Here is a 21,496-nt window from a genome sequence, read left to right as displayed (position 1 = left end):
GAACATTGCACAATGACTCTGAGCAAGTTAAGAAACCCTGGGTATCAAAGGATGGTTTACTCATCACCTTCCAATTATTCATAATATTTCAGGCTGTCACCAGTTCAAGTCTCAGGCCACTAGTCACTGTTGAAAGAAAACTATCAGCTTAACTCTCCTGGATTTCTCCTTATAATTACCTTACATATTTTTTTATTTGGACTTAAATAGGACTTGCGGCATCAGAAAAAGATAAGCTTTGCCTCAAGTAACTTCATGTGTCATGCTTAGACAGGAGAATGCATCATATTAAAAGCAGAAGGACTGATGACAGACATGCAGTTCATATACATGTGTAGTTTTCAATTCCTCTGTCAATACACCACCCTACCTATCATATACATATTACTTAGATATCTGGATAACTTGAATATTTTGCAATAGATGAAATAACTGCAGGAGAAATTTAAGTAAGAAAAGCAAGATCATTTTGCAGATAAAGAACAGAACAGATGCTGTGTTCGGAGAAGGCAATGCAAAACACAGTGGAAAAAAGCAAATCAAAGAGGTATTAAGGAAACGGATGTGGAGTCTCTTGAGAGAGAAAGACAAATAACATGCAGCATTGTGTAGTTTATATTCTTTTTAATCTAAAGTTCTACATTCCATTGATTCATGAAGAGTGATAAATAACACAAACAGCAATAGTATGGCACTAATTTCAAAGAATTCACAAGTAAACACAGTAGGTGAGCTGTGCTCTTTAGTTATCATTGCCCCTTTGTCATTGGTACCTGTCATTATCTTGATAGACATCATGGCAACTCTTAGTACTATCAAAATAATCAAACTAATCTCAAGTAATGTTCCTCTGGGATTTCATTCTCCTCCTTAATATCATTTATCTCCAATGTATCTATCTATAATTTCCATAATACAACAGCCTCCTTATTCTCATTTACTACTCAGTCATTAAAATCTTTTTTTTCATTTAATTTTCTATAAACAGAAGCATATAAAACTGGAGATGTGAGAAATTATGAAGTATCAATTAAAGAGATAGGGTGTATATTCACATCCTTTAATTATCCTCCCACTGATGCAATCTCAGGATGCAGTTAGATGATGCTGAAGAGATGAGCTAAGGGCTGCCTCAGGGTAGAGGTTTCTCCTGCTAAATCCTTGCCACACATTCCTGCCACTGCCTTGTATTTGCTCTCATTTCTGCTGGACTTTACAATGAGACTGCTTAGAGAGCTTAAATAAGAGAAGACTGGCCCTTTCAAAAAGAATTAAATCATATTTTAAAAAAATTATAAAGGCATGAAAAAAAGAAAAAAAAACACTAGAAAATACATAAGAACTGGGTCTGCCTTTTGAGAAGCAATATGTCATGGGATCAAGCCAGCTATGTCTTGAAAATACACCCTGAAACTTGTGATGCCATGTCAAAATAATATGGCAATTTCCTTAGAAACACTGAAAAAAGGAAACCTGGATAAAATTACATCTGCAACCTATCAATACTTGTCTTTGCAGACTTCAGAAATGATCAGATAAGGTTAGCAGAACTCCTCCCAGATATTATTTCACATTTATCTTCCCCAACTTTCAAAGCATGCTCAGTATTTTCATTACTTTCAAATACAAGTAGAAAAACTGACAAGCAGACTGCCTCTTAGACAGTGAAAAGGCAACAGTGCTGACTCTTTTAACATCTAGGATTCATTAAACCACCTCTATTACTCACTGTCCAAAGCAAACAGTTTCACATCTTCTCCAAACAATACACTTCACTGGGTCAAGGATTACACTTACCACCTTACACCCATCCTGTCAACTGCCTCATTAGTTTCTATTAAGGACAATATTGACTACAGAATTCCTATTTTCGAAACCATCCTCCCTTCTAAACTAACTCACTTTCTCTTTCTCATCTAGAAACCTTCAGAGAAAGTACAGAAGTCCTAAAGCCTCTCTAATTTTCACACAAAACTACTTTACTCTAGGCAAAACACTCGCAGCTGATGGACTGTTTTCTGATTTATGGAAATTCAGCACTTTAACATTATATAATCTCTTCTAATAAATTTCTGATTATATATGCAAAGTAGGCAAAAGACAAATTAGTCCAAATTGCTTTATGCAGAGTAAAGTAAAAGTCTGCATATTATAAAAAATACAAATAAGCCAGATATTACAAAAAATGCTAACATAATGTGTCATTCTGCATTTTCTAAACCAGCACATATCAACACTACCAAAATAAATACATTTATAAAAAATGACTATTTATGAGAAAGTAGAGAAGACTGGAAATTATTTAATGCTTTAATGCATCATTAAGAACATATAATACTGATGAATATAAAGTAACTGATGAGTTAATTGGCTTCACTGGGGATAATGCTGATGATGCCACATAGAGAACAAAAGAGTATAACACCACTATTTTCTCAAGTTCTTCAGATATATTTAGACGAAATAAATATTCTAAATATACACATTTAAAAGAGTCAATTAACATAAAATCTGCCAATTCTGATTTCAATCTCTTTATTTAATACTGAGTTTAACCACTGGCTGGAGTTGAGGCTGTGCTCATAATGTGAGCAAGTGCTAAGCTTGGGAACACTTCTGTAAAGAAAAATCAGTAGATGGTATTGGGATGATGCTCTAATACGTGATACAAATTTCAAGAAACTAATTCTTATGAAGGAAAGTAACTTTCAATTTTTAAAAATACATTTACAGGAAAAGCTCAAAGTTTGATGATCAAACCTCAAGAATATCTGATTAGATCTACTCTATAGTGATATTAATGTCATGAACGGACACCTAAAACTCCTAACAAACTGTGGGGGCCTAATGAAATCAAGCTCTGCCAGAATTTCCTTTGAAGAAACCTGACAGAGGCATATTCACTGTAGAATTAGTCACCTCTGATTATTCTACCAACGAATAAGTAATTCCACATTGAGGGAAGCACTTCTTTTAATCATTATCATAAAAGACAGTTCAATGTAAACACGGTTTATATTACATTTTTCTTACTAAAAAGGACTTATGTTTCTAGTTTACAAAAGCCACTCCCAGTCCTGCTAAAGCCCTATGATGTAAATTCTCAAGGGACTAACACAGGCCCTGAATTTCTCTTTTTGAATCCCACCACCTTTAACCTCATCCTAGACAAAAGTTACCTTGCTTAAGTAGAAACCAGTGGATTCAAGATAATTCATAGTGCTGACATTTATTAGGGCTGAAAAAACATAAGATCAAAGAGTTTCATGAGAGATGAAAGATTTAAATTATTAATTAGTGCTGTCACTGGAACTCAGGACTCAAGGCAGTCTCATACAAACAGTGTGGCAGCCCTCACTTGAACAGGAGCAGGTAAGAGTTTACCTCCAGGTCCCTCATCCCTACCCCCCAGCCCACATCAGCTCAAACTACTCAGCAGCTCACCTAAGCACAGGGCCTGGACCTGACCTATGCCTGCCAGAAGGAATCACCTGGGATGGGCAATAGGGAAAGCAATGCAGAGCACCCTCCTCCTCCACACACCTCTCATCTCTCCAGGCCCCACTGATGCTTATATACAGAGAAGTTGAAGACAAACATAAAGATATCCCTTATAAAGTAAGGCAGCCTCTTACAACTGCACACACTGACAGTCACAGGGGATCTCCTAGAGATGCCACTGCTCAGCTAACTGGAAAATGCATTGGTGCACAACAGCAGCTGGCAAATTACGTCAGCATTTTCCCTACTATTCCAATCATGCATATATGGCCAATAAGGTACTATCCAGTAACCACCACATATATGTAATATAACTATGTTCTATTCTAGTTTTTCTACCAAGTTTTCCAGGGCAATACTTGATAAGTAATATAATAGACTTACTTTCTTCAGTTTTGTCTCCTGCTATGCGAGATAATAATACTAAGTCACTTCCTTAAACTGCTTTGCAGGGTGAAGCACAGCATATATAGTGTAATGTTCTTTTTATATATTCAACTACAGAGAAAAATTTTCCCAATCTTTCTTTCAAATGCTGAGAAATTCACTCAGAAAGTGATCAATATGGTCAATGATTCATCTTCTAGTTAGAATCCTAGTAACTTGTTTTAGTACTTACGCTACTTTAATAATTTTTTCCACCACTTGGCATTTTAGTTGAATATCTAGTTGTTATTAGTTTTCTATTTAGTTCAACTTGAAGTTCTTATTTTTATTAAAGAGTTGCAATGCTAGAGGTTTTTAAAAGCGTTTATGTACATACTTTATAATCCCATGTCATGACTTGCCTACAAAAATCAGTTAAGAAAATCAGTTGAAAAATGAGGGGGAAAGAAAAGAAAGCCTAGTTGGTAACCATAAAGTGCCTTTTCATAACCCATGAATATGTATTCCTTTTCCAGCCATCTGTTATCCTCAGATAAAAAGAGTTCCATTTGTAGAACACTAATTTCACACTATTTTCAAGAAATAAAGAAAAGGTTAAGGAATTTTAGGTCATTATGGCAACATGAATCAGAGTAATTTTGAGGTATCAGTCTAAATTAATTGGCCATACCATGAAGAAAAATGTTCCTGTGAACTGGACTGTTGTACATGAAACTTATCAGGGAGCCTGTGAACACACCACCTCACATGGGCATGGAGTAAAGCTTGGGGAATAACTAAAAAATGGCAGATTGACCATCGGAAGCTTATGGCACTTGCAACAGATTGAACACAAAAGACAATCCGAGAGTCAAGGAGGTTTCATGACAAGTAAAATAAATTCTGCAACTTCAAAAACAAAAGTCAGAACAACAATTAGTCCTGTCAGTCATCCTCCATGAAGGTTTCAGCATCATAAATATAAAAATCAAAATACACAAACCATCCCTTTTCTTGTGAGCAGCCATCCACACACATATTTATGAAATATGATGGTCACCTATATTCATAACACACACTGCAATACGTCAGGCCAATAACAGATGCAGTTCTCACTGATTATTCAAAGATTCCCTGCTGCCTCAAGAATAACACAGCATGGAAACCATGGCCAATGAAGAGCATGATGCCTCCCTGAGCATGATTTCTCTCTACTTTGCACCATGAACTCCCTACTGATTTTTAAGGTGAATAGTAAAAGGTACTGCCTTTGATGGAGATAAATGTTAAATGCCCAGACTCCCTGAAAAAATACATTTTATCTTTGGGCACAAGTTGGAGTCTTCTTGAAAACAAAAAATTCAGATTTTGAACTGAAATGGGAGAGGTGCCTTGACTGAAGGACTGCCCTATCTCTGCAGCCTTTGAGCTCTTGTTGGCAGCACCAGCTTTTACTGTGCTCTGCTCTGTGCTCTGCTCTGTGCTCTGCTGATTTCTCATATTAATAGTTTAAAAGGATAGGGACCAGAATTCATTAGAACTAGTATTTTATTAAGGATAAACAGAAATGATGTCATTTTGTGATAGGGAAATTAGGCAAAAATGTCTTGGTTGAGCTGTTACAAATTCTACACATTTTTGTAATACTATGAGAACATGCAATTTGGTAAAGGTGCCCAAAAAAGTAAAGGTAGGGTAAAAAAACACATGGGCATTCAAGAAGCAGATCGAGAGCACAGTGGAGATACACTGGCGTGCCTCTCAAAACACAGACACATGCTGTGCAAGCAGCAGCCACAGATCACATCTCTTTAACTGAGGCAATCTTTTTTAATTCTTTGCCTTGAAGGGCAACTGAACACAGTGGGAGAGGATGGAAAGCACGCCAACTCAAAATATTGCCAAAAGCACAGGTTTTTCCTTTAAGTGCAATATGTAGACTTCCCAGTGGGGGAACGCAAGGCCTCCACGCTGCTTTGCAAGGGGCTCTGGTTGGCAGCAGCTCCCTTGTGCTGTCACCAGCTTCATCTCCAGACTCACAACTCACATCAACATTTATGTGCCACAGATCAAGCCAGATCCCACTGCTGTATGTTCAGGTAAATTTATAATCAGGGTCAAGAGGGAAGAGGGTCAACAGCAGCAGGAAGACACACATGTCGATATGCAGGCAGACAGCACTTCCTCAGCTCAACCACACAGTGACAAGGTATAGGAATTCAAAGGGCACCCATTGCTTTGCACCTACTGTATGGCAAATGTCCAAGGTGTTAATCAAATACAGAGTCAGTGGACCTTGCATCATTTTTTATAGTGTTATCAGCAAATTACTCGGCCCACTTCTCCAAAATTTTACATTAAAATAAATCCTTTCAAAATCATCAGAATTTCATGCAGTAAGAAGCCTCTTGGGATTATATACAACTAAGTAAAATATGAGAATCTAGCCTGAATGAAAGTAGAAAATGAATATGCCAAGATGAGTTTCATTATACACATCTGATGTGCAACACATGAAATCAAATAGGTTTGCCTATTGATGCAACTGTCAGCCAGAAAGAAATGACTGCTTGGTTGTTTTTCCTATAAACAAAAAAGCCCAGCCTAAGTGAATACTGCTTCACTTTCCTCAATAACAAAGTCTTGTTCACTCTGCTGCTTCTTCACCCCAGGGATTCATTTTTATCTGACAACAAAAAGAGAAATCCATCATCCAGTAAAAGGAATGAGCCCATTTCATTTCGCTTTCCTGGAATACTACCAGAGATGCTCGAAAGTATAGAAAAGCAATGGGTTTTATAGGAAGACAGGGGCTTGGTACCATTTATCCTGCTCCAAGGTGTAAAAAGCCAGGATTGTCCTGAAAGCAAGTTACTGCACATATTACTTTAAATTTTAGGAAGGGAATGGCTGATTTAGTGTCTTTTCAGGCAAGTATGTATCTTTTGGACTCTCCAAATAGTAAGCTAAGATTAAGAATGTTTTATTCCATCATTATGATCAGCAGGGGAAATAATTTTAAAAGCTGAAATGTCTCTCAGGAAACACATAAAAAACACACAAACACTCCTAGATGCCACATGCGGCTGGTGACAAATATTGAGCAAAATAATTCAGAGTACAAAGCATCATTCAGCTCAATACAATCTTAATTTTTCCATCTTCAACTACCGTTAAGGACACATCTCAGAAACATTTTGGCAAAACTAAAAAACCAAGCATTAGAGTTAGTTATCAGGGATTTTCAAACATTATGGCCAAAATCCACTTGTTACGTATTACCAGCTCCAGCTTTTCCATCGTGTCTTCATTCTGCATTGTGCCATGAGAGCTTAATCCTTCAGCAGTCAAACTGGGCACATACCAAAATAAACAGACCCCTCTTGCTCATTTGTATTCCCACTGAGTCTGCAGGTAGAGGAACACAGTGATGCATATCACAGTCTCACCCTATGTACCCATATGAGAATCTGGGAAAAAAAAATCTCTATCTATCCCTGTATCATTTTAAGATAAAACTGTAAACAGTCAGAGTCAACCTGCCTGAAAAGCAGCAGCCAGGTTCAGGTCCCAGCCACAGAATCATGGAATTGGTTAGGCTGGAAAAGACCTCTATCATTGAGTCCAACCACTAACCCAAAACAGCCAAGCCCACCTCTAAAATATGTCCCTAAGTGCCACACTTGCACATCTTTTAAATACATCCAGGGATGGACCAGAGCCAGTGCTGGCCCATCCATTTGCCCCACACCTGTCTACCTACATTCCCCAAGACTATATCACAGCAGTGATGCACTTTCTTCTTTGGGGATACTACCTGGGTCAGAGATTCCTCAACTTCTCACAGGGACAGAGGAGGTAACAGGGCTTCATTACCTCAACAAACAAGTCCTTTTGAAATAGCAGACAACACCTGTAGTGTTTCCCAAGTTCTCAAAGTACAACCTCTTCCTGCTGGTAAGTAATTGAACTGTATCTCTAGTTCAAGAAACAGAAGCCTCGACTGGACGTGCTGAATCTGGATAGTGCTGGATAATACGGAAATTATTCAATTCTCAGTGGGAAAAAAATAAGTCAAATTCAAACAGGTGAAGGAATACTACTATAACAGTAGAAATGGTCTCTGCATATGAATTCTTATCCACACTCTAGTAACACATATTTTTTTTAAGAACACATTTTAAAGACCTTGAAGAAGATGTTACAAAGCAACAGGACAAAGTTGTACATAATTGTTATGACTCTCACTACTTATTCAGAGTGAGCTACTTATGATAGAGAACGCAGTGTGCCCAGTAATTTCAATTTACTATACAAGTACCATTAAAATCACTGAAGTATTTCTTTCAGATTTGCAGGCAACTCTACTAAAATGAATATTTCTGACCAATCTACATTTCATAACATGTTCACAAGTCACTATTAATGCAATAGCTTCAGGGAAGGGTTTTGATTTTTTTCTAAATTTCAGTCTGTTCCACTGACTGACAGGACATCCAATGACTGTTGCCTTAGCTCAGTCTTACTGAAAGCTGAGACATATGGGCTGACTGTCATCAGATACTGTGATTTTGCTAAAGGGTTTTAGCAATAAGGCACAAGCTGAAATCTATACAGTTTTCTCATATTACATAGACCCCAATAAAAAGCTTACACGTGTATAATGTCTGGAACTTATGGTAATGCATAACTGAGCCATTAACAACACAATGTAATAGCATTTCCTTGAAGAAAGCTGCCAGTGAAAGCCAATACCTGCAGTGGCATGACATAAGTGTGAATATTTTTTCTGCATTTGGAACGTTTTTATTCCTATCAGCTGTCATTACGCTCATCAATACCTAAGCTACTGAGAGATGAGGAAACTCTCATTCTGATTTGTTACAAATATTCAGTGAAAAAAGATAATTTTCAGTACCTAACCAAGTTAATGATCCTGGAAAATGTTCCAGTAGTTATTCTGTCCCATGACCATTGTGATATTCTCCGCTGGAATGGCACAGTCACCTCATATCACTGACTGGCCAAAGTAAAGATATAATAAAGATACCACATGTACCAAATCCTTCTTTCAAAACTGCTTTATAATTATTGGAAATCTGATTATGCAAAGTGGATTAAATATGTGAAATGGCACAACACTCTGCTTCACAACAGGTAAGTCTCAATGTAAGCACTGGCTGAAGAAGAATATTTTAAGCATGTTTACTGAGTTATTTTATGCAATATAGAAGGACTTAGGGCATTTGGGGATAAAAAAGCTGTAACAAATGACATTAAAGTGGCTGAAAACATATTTGACATGTATAGAGTAGATTATTTTGAGGTAGAGTAGTTGCAATGATTGTAAATAAACTCTTGTAAACAAACTAAACCTAGAGTAGTCCAAAATTCCATTCATTCCCTTCATGTTGTTTTATTAAAGTTTTATAATAATGATAAACAAAAGATTAACAACTTATCACATATATTCAGCATTGCTCTCAGACCATCACAAAACTCTACTTGACAGTATATTTTGCTTTTACCCCTAGAAATTAATTTGGTATGGATGCCAAGAAAGTAGTACAACATTAAAGTGCAAACAAAACATCAGATTAACAAGGACATCATCTTGTACTAATGTGAAGGCAATATGTTGCCTGTGCAATATGGTCTCAGCCTCTTTCACCAGAGCACATGGCAGTCAGTAGAACTTTGATTCACAGGGATCTATGTACGTGTTCAGCAGTGTTAGTTGATACTTTCTGCTTATCTTCATTTACACACAAAATTAAATGAAAAGAAAACACCACTTACTTGCTTTTTCCTTTGTATACTGTAGCATAGGACCCTTCCCCTAGTTTTTCCAGTTTTTCATATGAGTCTGCTTTTCCAAACTTAGGGCTCGTAGGCTAAACAAAACAAAAAAGATGGTCTTTCAGCATGTATTGCATTCATAACATTAACTGCTTTGATTCAGCCTTTAGAGACCAAACATCATTATCAAGACTTATGGATGTGCCTGTTTTCAGCAGCCAACAACAAAAAAAGAATTAATAGGGAAAAAAATTAATATTTACTCTAATAAAATATCATTCAGCAACCCAGATGGTAGCTGCTAATGTCAACCATACACTTACATCACTGGATCTACCAAAAAGATTTTGTTATAAATCAAGGAGATAGTTCTGGTTTATTTTTCACATATATCATTTCATAGAGAGAAAAAGATCATTAACAGCTAAAGCATCTTATCCATGTTTAGAGATCTAAACAGCAGCCTTAATCTGAACTGAACTGATAATCAGAACTAATAGAGCTGTTTAATCATTTCTTTCTTTCTTATTTTTTTAGGTTAAAGCCCATCCAGAAACATTGCTCTAAGTAGTCACTGTCCCAGTAAATGAATCATTGTTCAGAGAGGGGTCAAAATGCAACAGGAAAGCATCTTTAATGATGTCATCTTCTGAATTATGATTACAGTCTTCAGACTGTCGATATAATCACACCATATTTTAATGTACATTTTACATTAAATGTAAATTAAATTTACATTTATTTAAATTATTTACACTAATTTACATTAAAGTCCTGTATCCTTAATATTTGCAGCCTAAGTGAGGAGTCTAAAACTGCACCAAGCAATGATTCTTGCTCTAAGGGCCAGATAGCTCAGCTGGCCTTTGTGACAGACTGATACTTGCCCCCTTTTATACAGTCCTAACAGAGTACAACTCAACACTGCAAACACAGAAATTCACCTGATATTAAAACTTTCCATTGAAATTCTGAGAAAATGTTTGACTTTTTTGAAGTGCATCCTATTTTCCCACAGTTCCCCATCTTCCAGTTGTCTGGAAGGAAAAGGCATTTTATTTTTCCTCCAAGACCAGATGGACACTGCAAAAAAATGACCTGCAGCTGCCCTCAACATCACCTACGTATCTTTTAGACTGCAGTGCTCAGATATCACAATCAAAAGATCATCAAGAAAGTCTGGAGGGTCAGCACTAATAATCAAATCACACACAGTGACTGATTTGATAGTACTCCTGTTAAACACTACAAAGAAAAGCAGACAAGCAAACCCAGCGTGTGCAGGGTTGAATTCAACTGGGATGAGCCATGTGCAGCTGCACACATGGTACCCTCACATTCAGGATCCTATGTCTGATTTACAAAAAGTATTCATGTATCAGTTTTTTGAAAGGAAACAAACCTTACAGTACAGGGCACATCTGTGTGTAAATTTTTGTTAAACCATGGCTGAAAGTTTTAAATCAACTGACCCTAAAAATTGCTTCTATTTAAACAGACAGGGGCATCCTAGGTAAGTTGACTTGGTGCCTCATACTTGTCCACCACACCCAATTAACCATTAGCCAGAAAATGCAAACATTTTCTTTACTCAACTATGCTTCACTTGTTCTATGCAAAAATTCTGGCACTTTGGCAACTATACACCTTTTTTGATATTAAGATTCCAGCTTTTTATCGAATGGTATAAAGACATACATGTGTATGTTTGCAAAATTGAGCCCTTTTTCCTCTCTCCAAAACAAAGAACAGCCTATTATTTTGCTATCCAGTTCCTAAGTATTAATAGACTTACACAAACTTGTCAGCTCAAAACTCTGAGATCTTTTTCCTGCTACATTATTTGGAATACTTCATTATAGATAAGGCAGTAATATTCTTGGTTTCCAATCTGTGCTTAAAAAGGCATTCTGCCTGGTTAAAAACAAATTCTAGGATTTTTTAAATCACTGTTTTATTACAGATGTCACTAATAGAGGTGACTAAAACATTTATTCAAGTAGCCTTCTCATTTAACTATCCAATTATGGACTAATGCAACATTAAAAAAACTTCGGGAAAAAAGTGATTAGATGTTAAAATGTCTTGCATCTAATGAAGAGGGAGCAAAAAGTATTTCCCAAATTGCAGGCTGCAATGAACACACAGTGACTAGCTTTGTCTGGAGTGGAAATGCTGCCCTAGTTAACAGTGAATAGTTCACTGTTGGCTTCTCGTAGCAAGACAGAAAAAGGACAGAGTTTATACATGTGTTTCACATCCATTCTTATTTTCACGCTGAGATTTACTTTTATTCTCTACCTCTGGAAACCATAATCTAAAGGTCACAACAACTTGTAAAGCCTTAACATCTTGAGAGGAAACAGGATGCCTTTAATCCATTACCACACAGTAAATCAGCAACAATAATTATTTCTACAACCTCAAGCTCATTTCTCTGTCATCCAGCTGCCAGAAGCACAGACTGAAAGTCATGACTTTTGACTCATTCTCCTCCTGGAAGTTGCTGCATCCTCATCAAGAACGGGCAAAACTCTAAAAGCTGGCATTGGCTGGATCAGGAGGACAGTTCATTCCTGAGGGTACAGAGCCCTGTGCCCTGGGCTCAGCTCTGCAGCAGCAAGGCTGACCTGCCACCCTCCCCACACAGCCCCCACACCCTGTCCTGTGCCTGCTCAAGCTGGATACAAGCCTAGAAATAGCCCAAACCCAACGCTTGAGCTAGCCCTGCCCCGTGTGCAGCAAAACCACTGGGGAGACACGCTCCCCTTTCCAGGTGACAACACCTCTGCAGTGGAGCTCAGCTCTGCTCCAGCTGCACCACTGGATTGGATTGCCCAGGTTCTCCACCATTAGATCTCCCTTTGCGAAAATTGACATTGTTTTTCCTGGCATTTGTAATCTTTAAAGGCTTACAGTTTTTGAAGGCATGTGGTGTAGAAAAGAACTTCAGAGGATTTTATCCAAAAAATTTAAATAAATTCTGAGGTAAAGGAATATATATATTAATATATATAATTTGCATGATACTTCTTAATGAAACACCAAAACACTCAGCACATGCATTTACTTTAGAAAATAAAGGGGCAGATTAACCATTTCCCCAACATTTTCTCAATTTTTTAAAATGAAATCTCATACATTAATTCAAACTTCTAATTACAAATTGCCTATATATTAAGAAGTTCAGATGCTTCTTACATGTCATTTTATTTCTGGATAATATAAATAATAAAATAAAGGAGGTGAAGACTGACTGAAATAATGCAAAAATAAGAAACTTTTCAAAACTTAAGTTTCAAGCTTAAAGGAATCAAAATAAAGGGCTATGGAAGGAATTTAAATAATTTGAAGTTCCACATGACTGCTGAAAACTATAACCATTTCAGCCTACTTTCCTTTATTATTAAAGTCCCTCATTCATCTGGGCATTTTTTCAGCTTCATGAATTTCATTATTCAGGTTTCTCCACATTTGTTTACCCTTTTCAACCATTTCTGTTTAAAAACTATGCCTTGTTACAGCGAGGTTGGCATCTTTTTCAGTAAATGCTAATATTAAAATCAAACACAGAAAATTCACTTTTAAGTACAATTTCTTCTTCCAAAGTATTTTATTAATTCTGGTAAAATATATGAGAATACATTTACACAGAGATTTGTGTTTGTTAAATCACAGGAGTCCCTTATGATGCCTGGGATGTTGTTGACTGAAATACACATAGTGAGTGAGACATATCCAGAGCACATCAGATGTACAGTGCTTGCATCAGCCACTGACAGACAGCACAAGCAGCAGACTCACAAAAAATTCCCCTGTATTTTACATAACTGATGCAATCCCCAATTTGACCCAGACAACATTTCTCAATGGAGGAGTACTGGTTTTAGCTGAACACATGTATCTTGATAAAAGTTTTTTCAAAGCTTCTTTTTGAAGATCTAACCTTGCAATACTTCTATAGCTACTATTTTTCCATTTCTCTTGCTCCTTCTTACTGCTTTTTAACCCTCTAAAACACTAACAGAGAATCACAGAAATATTTAGGTTTGAAAAGGTTTTAAAGATCACCAAGTCCAACCCTAATCCTAACACTGCCAAGCCCACCACATATGCCCCCAAGCACCTATACATCTTTCAGATATCTCCAGGGATTGTGACTCAACCACTTCCCTGGGAAGCCTGTTCCAGTGCTTGAAAACCCCTCTATGTTCTAAACACCATTGGGACTAACTAGGCATAAGGAAGCCTGTTGCTACACATTAGAGCTCTGCATTTGCTACAAAAAAAACCCCCAGCTTCCAAAGCTAAGAAAAAACCCCAAAACACCTAGATGCATATGTGACCAAGATTGAACTATCTAACTGCAAAAAAAGTAAATCACCAGTCAGCAAGAAATTGATACAACTGGAAAACTCACTGCAAAGTGAACTTCCACGCTCCAGAGAAATCTTTCATAGAACTCAAATGGGCAAGCCAAATGAATTACTGAGACAAAAGGGAGTAAAGGTCCTCATGCCTCTAAAGAATATAATCCCAAGTCACTGTGAAAGTCAGCGTAAGCTGTGGTAGATCATGTTATCCCCAAGAGGACATTGGCAACTGGAGCGTAGAACAGTGCAGATCTTTCCCTTCAGGAAACTCACTGGGAATTTTACTTGTTTGCCTTCACGTTTCACTTTCCTTGAAAATAGTTTTCATTAGGTAGCTTTCTTATTATCAGCCTGTATTTTTCCTAGTGCTAGTTTAGTCTAAGAGCACCACTGAGCACAGGGAGTGAGCATTTTTAGCAGCATGGCTTGCAGTAACCGAGATTAGATATTTTTTCCCCTCTGGTTAAGGAAATACAGATCATAGTAACAAGGATAGAAAGAGTATGCCAAAATGTTGAGTACAGAAATAGAAGAAGCTAGTATTTCAAACTGACATGAGAGTCTTAAAAATAACAGAGAAAAAAAGAAATGAGAAGAAACTGTCTTTTCTGACCACGTAGTTTCAAATGGCCATTTCATTGATACAGCCTGTAGGACAGATAATAGGCTTAACCAAGAACCAGCAGTATGAATCCTTGCACTACACTGCCACATGAATACCTCTATTTCTCAGAATTTTTCAAAATCTGTGTAATAAAGAAAGCTTTAATGGAAAATTACACTGAAAATCACCTGACTATTCCTATAGAAGCTGTGTGGGTTATGTTCTCATGCATTTTTCATAACTGCAGAACAGCTTGTGAATGTCACACTTAACCGTCACGCTCCCGAGTCTCAGTTTTAAATAGACCCTTTTTTTTAACTGCAGGATACGAAACTTCAATATAAAACTATCATTAAGAGAAAAACATCATTCTCACAGTACCTCTGTAAATTAAAGAAAATTAGAAGTGAATAATAAATTCAGTGCTAGAAAAAATTGAAAGTAAATGGTAGGCCAAGAAGCTCAACTGAGATTAAATCAGAAGAATGAAAGATAATCATTATTTTTTAACCATTTTTTGTCTTCTTTGGCACAAGAATAAACCTTCTTTCACAAAACCATGGGCAATTTTTACACTAATTGCCGGTTGTATCCAACTTATAATAATAGGCCAATTTGACCATACCTTGAAAGATGGACTGTTTTCTAGGGCAATGTTCAAGGGATACAAAGATGTTCAAGAATCCAAACCAAGCCTCAGTCTTTGTTCTCCCCTCCTCTGATCCCATTCTGTTGCTTGCATCTTCCTAACCCTTTAACACATAGCCATAAATTAAGAGCAACCTGGGCAGAAGCAACCATGAGCTCTCTGTGACGGGGCTGGATGCAGTTTTTAAAGCCGTTCACTTGTTTTCCAGGCTATTAGAGCACAGGAGCTGGCTCAACTGCCACATTTTATCTGCCTTTTCATCTAGAGAGTATCCCTCAGGTTAATGATTATTAACACTTCCTTTGTGCCAGTAAAGAAAATTCCACTCTCTACACTGAACTCTGAAATTATCTTACCTCCATAAAACATATCAAGCAGGAAAGATGCAGTTACCCTAGTGATTAACAGGTTCCTTACTGGAGAAGGTTGCATGCACCTGGAGAGGAAAAGAGGCAAGAACGGCACAGCAAGTGTTTATTTGGGCAGACAGAAATGATGCCTTACTTTCGGAAACATCCTGACATTGGTGTCTATTTTAGAGCTAGATTTCTTACACAACTGATTTGCAAAGTGCTAACAGTACTGATCAGTAGGATCATCACAGGATTCATGCCTTTTTGCTTGTACTTTTTGGAGGAAAGTTGCATGTATCAGGACTAAAAATTAATTAAAGTTACAGAAACTGAAGAAAGGCTGCTCTCCCAAAAAGAGTGCAGAGTGAATGCAGTAAAGAATTGCTTGCTTATCCAATTATTTTTATTTGAATGTTTGGGTTTTTTACATTTATCTGAGTTAGTAGAATGTTAGTGTTTTACTTGATTTTGTTTTTAAAAAATAACGGACAGGTAGGACCATAGACCTTAGCATGACATTTAAATTCACCACCAGGGAGTTTAAGCTATTCAAGGAGAACAAACTGATGTGTATCACTACATAACTAAATCTTGAGCAGATGGCTAGTTTATACAGCTTGCAACATTCTTTTTACATATGGTACAAAAGTACTATTTTAGTGTATAAAATGTGTACTCTGAATACACCAAAACTTTCCCTTGAACTGGAGAGTTTGATCATGTGTCTAAAGAGCATGGATCTCAAAATTTTCATATAATTACAGTCAAACCATCTTTTAAAACCAGCTATTTGGGGAAGAGTGGCATGTATTTGTTTTTCAGTTGTGATTTTTTTATTTTGTCCAGATTATTTTGTAGTATTACCTTTTCTTCATTTATGGAGAAAAGAAAAGCATTTTCTTGCCTTGGCAGACAAAGGACTCAGCATGAGATTTTTAGAGAGAGAGATATAGATAGAGAGGGAGAGAGATGGATAAGTACACACAACTATAGCCATATGTATATAATGTATATATGTATATACACACACTTGTATTGTGTTGGGATTGATCAGAGAAAAGGTTTGTCAAGCCAAATTTCCTTCTAACAGTGGCTGACAGGCAACACACAGGTAGGCAAACACCTCCTTCATACCTCCAAATTATCCACTACTCTGATGTGATAAAGGAATAATTCTCTTCTGATGGAAAATTCATACCACAATAGCATACAATTTCAATCAGTTCCAGCAGTTTGGAAATCACTCTCATAGACATTTTCTTATGCTCAGAGTAAGGGGAGAAGGTGGAAGGATTCTAAGTGTAAAAACTAAGCTTGTCGTATAAGAACAAACAAACAAAAGTGCTAAATTCTGTCTGTACACTACTGCACTAATTAACTACACAGGAATTCTACCAGGTCACAAAAAGGTGCAACATTAACTGCAGAAAAATAATTCATGTCCAAAAGTAAGAGATTTATTTTCCAAGTGACAGTCTGTGGGAGGATCATGGAGCTCCAGCTTCCCAAAACCTCTGTGTGTGTTTCATCTTTCTCACCAAAAAGTGCGGAGCATTTCAAAGGTACAGACAACACAAAATGGGCAACATACCACCTGCAGAGTATTTTGTGATCTTTACCAAACACTGAAACTGATACCTGTCAGAGAAGTGATAAAGCTGCTGAAATTAATCAAAGCAGAAACTAACACCCCAGGGCATTATAAACACATTCTTTCAGGTCACATTTTGAACAATGTTATTTTTCTGAGACAAATAAAGGACTTTTACCTGAGCAGAAGCAGTGAGTGATATGGAGACTGCAAGCCTCGGCCATGTACCTTCTGTAAGACATCATTTCCACACCTGATGGCTATGGAGGACTTTAAATGATGAAAGGAAAAGACTAAATGGAAGCTTATCTCTAATTCAGTTCCTCTACTAATCAAGCAAAGAAAGTGCAAATTGAAGGTAGCATATGTCTATCAGAATATCTTAAAATAAAGCTTACAGGAAGCAGAGCCAAAACTGCAACATAACTCCACAACTGTAGCCCGTATGGACCAGAGGGCATCATAGCATGTTCAAGATCATTTACAGAAACTGAAGTGCTCACTCAGACTGGTATAACCTGCACCAGAGAAGAATTTTCAGAGAACCAAGTATGAACTAAGTAAGGGAAAATATGCGGCTGACATGAAAGGAAAAGATGTAATGATCAGAACAACGAGTAGCAAGGGCATCTGCTAGACAACATCAGGGCTAGAAAAAAAGATGAAACCCTAAACCTTTTGTTAATTCAAGTATAATTCAAAGCCACAGAATGATACATTTCTGCAACTAACCACACAGGTATCACCCAATAAAATGTGCATCAGGGCATCTACTGCCTGAAGCCATGTATTCAGGTTCTGGGAATGGGAATGAAGCATTTTGATCGTATCTCTGCCTTGGATGGCTGAACTCAGGTCTACCAGGCAGGACGAGGTGTGACCTGATCAGCAGAGGGCTAACACCACATTTTGTTGTGAACTGCTCCTCCCTCTTCATGGGCATGAACACTTTCACTATTCCAAGTGCTCTTCCTTGTAAGGAAAAGTCAAAAATTACTAACAATGCCTGCAAGCAGAAGGAAGAACTGAGTTCACCAAACAGAGCTATAAAAATCAGAGAGAATTACAGGAAGTTGAGAAATGAGAATTGTATTACAAGAAATTCCTTTGCACCTCCTGTATCCAGCAAGTCTGTGTGAGTGAGCATAGATGAAGATAAACAAAAGCATATGTTTAGCTAGGGCTCTAACCAGCAGCAAACTAGTAGAGGAAGCATTAATGTCATTTACATAAGAAAATACTGGGATCATAGGAGATAGTACAGATGCAGTAGAGTACCAGCCCTCTGGAAAAGAACAAGATGCCAAAAACACAGTTTCAAAAACATCTGCTTCAAAAGTCTGGAAGCAAAGCAACTGAAACCCTTCAGTGTTAACAAAAGAATGTCAAAAACATTAACAGAAATTAGTAATAGTTTCTAAGAGGAACAGCAAAGATGAGGAGTGAGTTAATACCACAAAATATTCAGGATTTTCAAAAAAAAAAAGTAATTTAAATTAATAGTTGTGGTGCCAAAAAATAATCAGGCATCACAAACAAGTAAACACAGTGCAAATAGATTCATCCATTCTTAATGATTGTAAAAGTTTTATGGTAAAAACTCCTTGTCATGGACTCAGATGGAATACACTAGAGACATCTCTGGAGCAGCTATACAATGCCAAGTGATGATGAAAAAGCAAATTTGTTTTTGCTACAGATGGTTACATTTTAAAATGTAACCTTTTCTAAAAAGGATGGTCCCCTGGAGGCGTGACATCTTACCCGCTAAATTCACACGGGTTAAACACAGCTCATCTACAGAAAATGAATCTCTTGTCATTTCTCGTTAGAAGTCTGACAGGCTTCAGTCAAACTTCTGTAGGGAGGACAGAAGATGTCCAGAAGATAGAGCAAAACAAAGAAAAGAAAGAAAAGAAAAAGAAGAGGCAATCAACCTTTTAAATTGTTTCGCACCAAATAAGATTTGAAGTGTTACATCCGTTCTACTTAGATCTGTAGTCTTCAACTCAAAGGTCACATTATTATGGATTTTTCTTGCCAAAGCATAACAGAAATAGTTTTTCAATAATTTTGAAGGTCTTTTGGGGGAAATCTGTTCTGGGCATTATTCATGAAAGCTATGACATTTTATTTATCTATTTTATTTCAAAATACTTGAGAATAAAATTATTATGATGTGTTCCCAAACCCTTCTCTGTTGTTTTTCTCTCTTCCCTCTGTCTCTCTCACAGAGTTTCTGACAGGGAAATAAATGTTATTTTTACTACTTGATTTTGAAAAGAAAATTATAAAATGTAAACAAAATCCGTCAAATCTGATCTGTTTCTCTAAAACCGAAATCTAAAAATCAAAAAGGCAATTTATGTGGTTTCTTAAACTTCATGGGAAAGAATTCCTCTTCAAATATAAGCAATCCTCTGCCAAATTTGCTGCATAAACATAACAGCAGCTGTAATGACATACCAGGATAAGAAGAGGAAAATGCTTAGAAATCCTGTAAGACACCCTAACTAGTATCTGAAAGGAATTTCATAGTTCATATTCTTTTTCAAGTTCTATTTTCTGATTTTATTTTATTAATAACACTACAAATATTTATGGAAAACACAATAGCAGGTATGACCTTTTTTTTTACTGTTTCCAAGTAAACAATCCCTTCTTAACCAAGAAAACATTAATCTGGTGCCTCTAATTCCACCATTTGGTACATGTGGAGGTATCAGGACTGTGCACTTACAGAGCTGGGGCTGGAGTGCCGCCTGACTTTAGGTGATTCCTTCCCTGCAGATGAAGTTTTGAAGTTAATGCAAGCGTTGTTCTCTGAATGAACCCTCTTCACTTGATTAGTTGGTTTCTCAAATGGATCGAAACTACTCTGTGTCCTCTGAACCCGAACTTTTTTATCCTCAGGAATTGTATCCAGAGGTTTGATCACTGAATCCATTCCCTGGCAGTTCCGTGTAGACATCTTTGTGACACATATCTGAAAAGAAAAAACATCATTTGTTGACTCTAATGGGCTTAAAGATGATATCATTCCATGCACCAGCCAGCATCAAAAAAGGCACTGAACTTCATAAGCATTCACTTTCTAGTTCTATGTTAAAATTGAAAACAACACATGCATTTTACATAGGGGACACACACATCACAGTAGTAACTATAAAAAGCCTATCTTTGTACAATGCACTAAAAGATCCTGAAAAAGGAAGGCAAGTGAGGAACATACATAAATTCATACATTTGTGTTTTATTGTACAGTGTGTTCTTGGCAATGACACCACTCACTTCTCTCTCCAATCTAGCCACAGATATCTACAAGCAGTATTGATTTCCATTTGTTCAAAATTGGATGAGACTAAACTAAAATAAATGATGGTAGTTTGTGCGTGCACTGGCTGGTGCTGGCTTTCCAAAGATTCAATGCCAGTATATTATTGTATTTTTAAATAATGCTTATACAGTGTTATTATTATTATCACCATATGTCTCAGAAAATCAAATCAGTAAATCAATTCCCAGGCACTGAAACGTGAGACTGCACCTTAATGGCACACTAAAGCACAGAAGTTCAATTCTTTGTTACTGTGAGGTATGACTCTGCCAAGCTCCAAAGACTGCCACTTGCTGCTTGAGCTATCAAAATACGCTGTGGTTAGTTCAAAAGCACAAAATGAGCAGAACAGCAGCTTTAGATACTCCAGTCATGTACGTTTCTGGTTTTAATTTCAATACACACCAATACATATGACATTTTTTTAAATTACACTGTTGGTGAGGGGTTGTGTTTGAGGCCTCAGCTTCTGTTTTCACCCATGAGAGACTTGACTTTTACTTGGAAAGAAAAGAAATAGTTTCAGCTTTCAGGCTACAGGGAAAAGTTATGAAGTGTGATGCAAGCAGACCCAAGAGGCTCCTTAAATTGTAAGGCAAATCAAAGTAATCTACAATGTACTTTTTCCATGACATTTGCATGTGTTTAAGGATAGACAGTGTTAATTTGCTGTCAATTGAACTGTTCATATAAAAACAATTTAACAAGCATAATATTCCATTCAAGCACCTATAATCTAATCTAATTTTTGAAAACGTGTTCTCCTAAAACAGTTAATATAAAAAACCCAAGAAATCACTATTTAATCAGGAGTCTTCCCTCCTAACCCAAAGTATCTCCAAAAACTTCTCCAATAAATTATTCTCTGCCATCTTCCCAGAGCAATTTTGTGCCTTGAAATCCAACTTACTTAAATTGTTTAT

At 36.9% G+C, this 21,496-nt stretch overlaps 1 protein-coding gene across 1 annotated transcript in view; it reads right to left on the bottom strand.

The window, feature by feature from the left end:
• The window catches only part of CDK14 (cyclin dependent kinase 14), a gene marked incomplete at its 5' end in the record, with an annotated part of 318,948 nt that overhangs the window by 211,205 nt on the left and 86,247 nt on the right, over nucleotides 1–21,496 (bottom strand). Inside the window, 2 exons of the mRNA XM_082290375.1 lie at nucleotides 9,667–9,761; nucleotides 19,977–20,222. Of these exons, the coding sequence (XP_082146501.1) occupies nucleotides 9,667–9,761; nucleotides 19,977–20,222 (341 nt within the window). The remainder of the gene's footprint in view (nucleotides 1–9,666; nucleotides 9,762–19,976; nucleotides 20,223–21,496) is intronic.

This window comes from Coloeus monedula, assembly GCF_965178545.1.
Source record: "Coloeus monedula genome assembly, chromosome: 1".
Taxonomy (NCBI): domain Eukaryota; kingdom Metazoa; phylum Chordata; class Aves; order Passeriformes; family Corvidae; genus Coloeus; species Coloeus monedula.
Note: the sequence above shows the minus strand (reverse complement) of the source record. Positions and strands in the feature narration are given on the sequence as shown.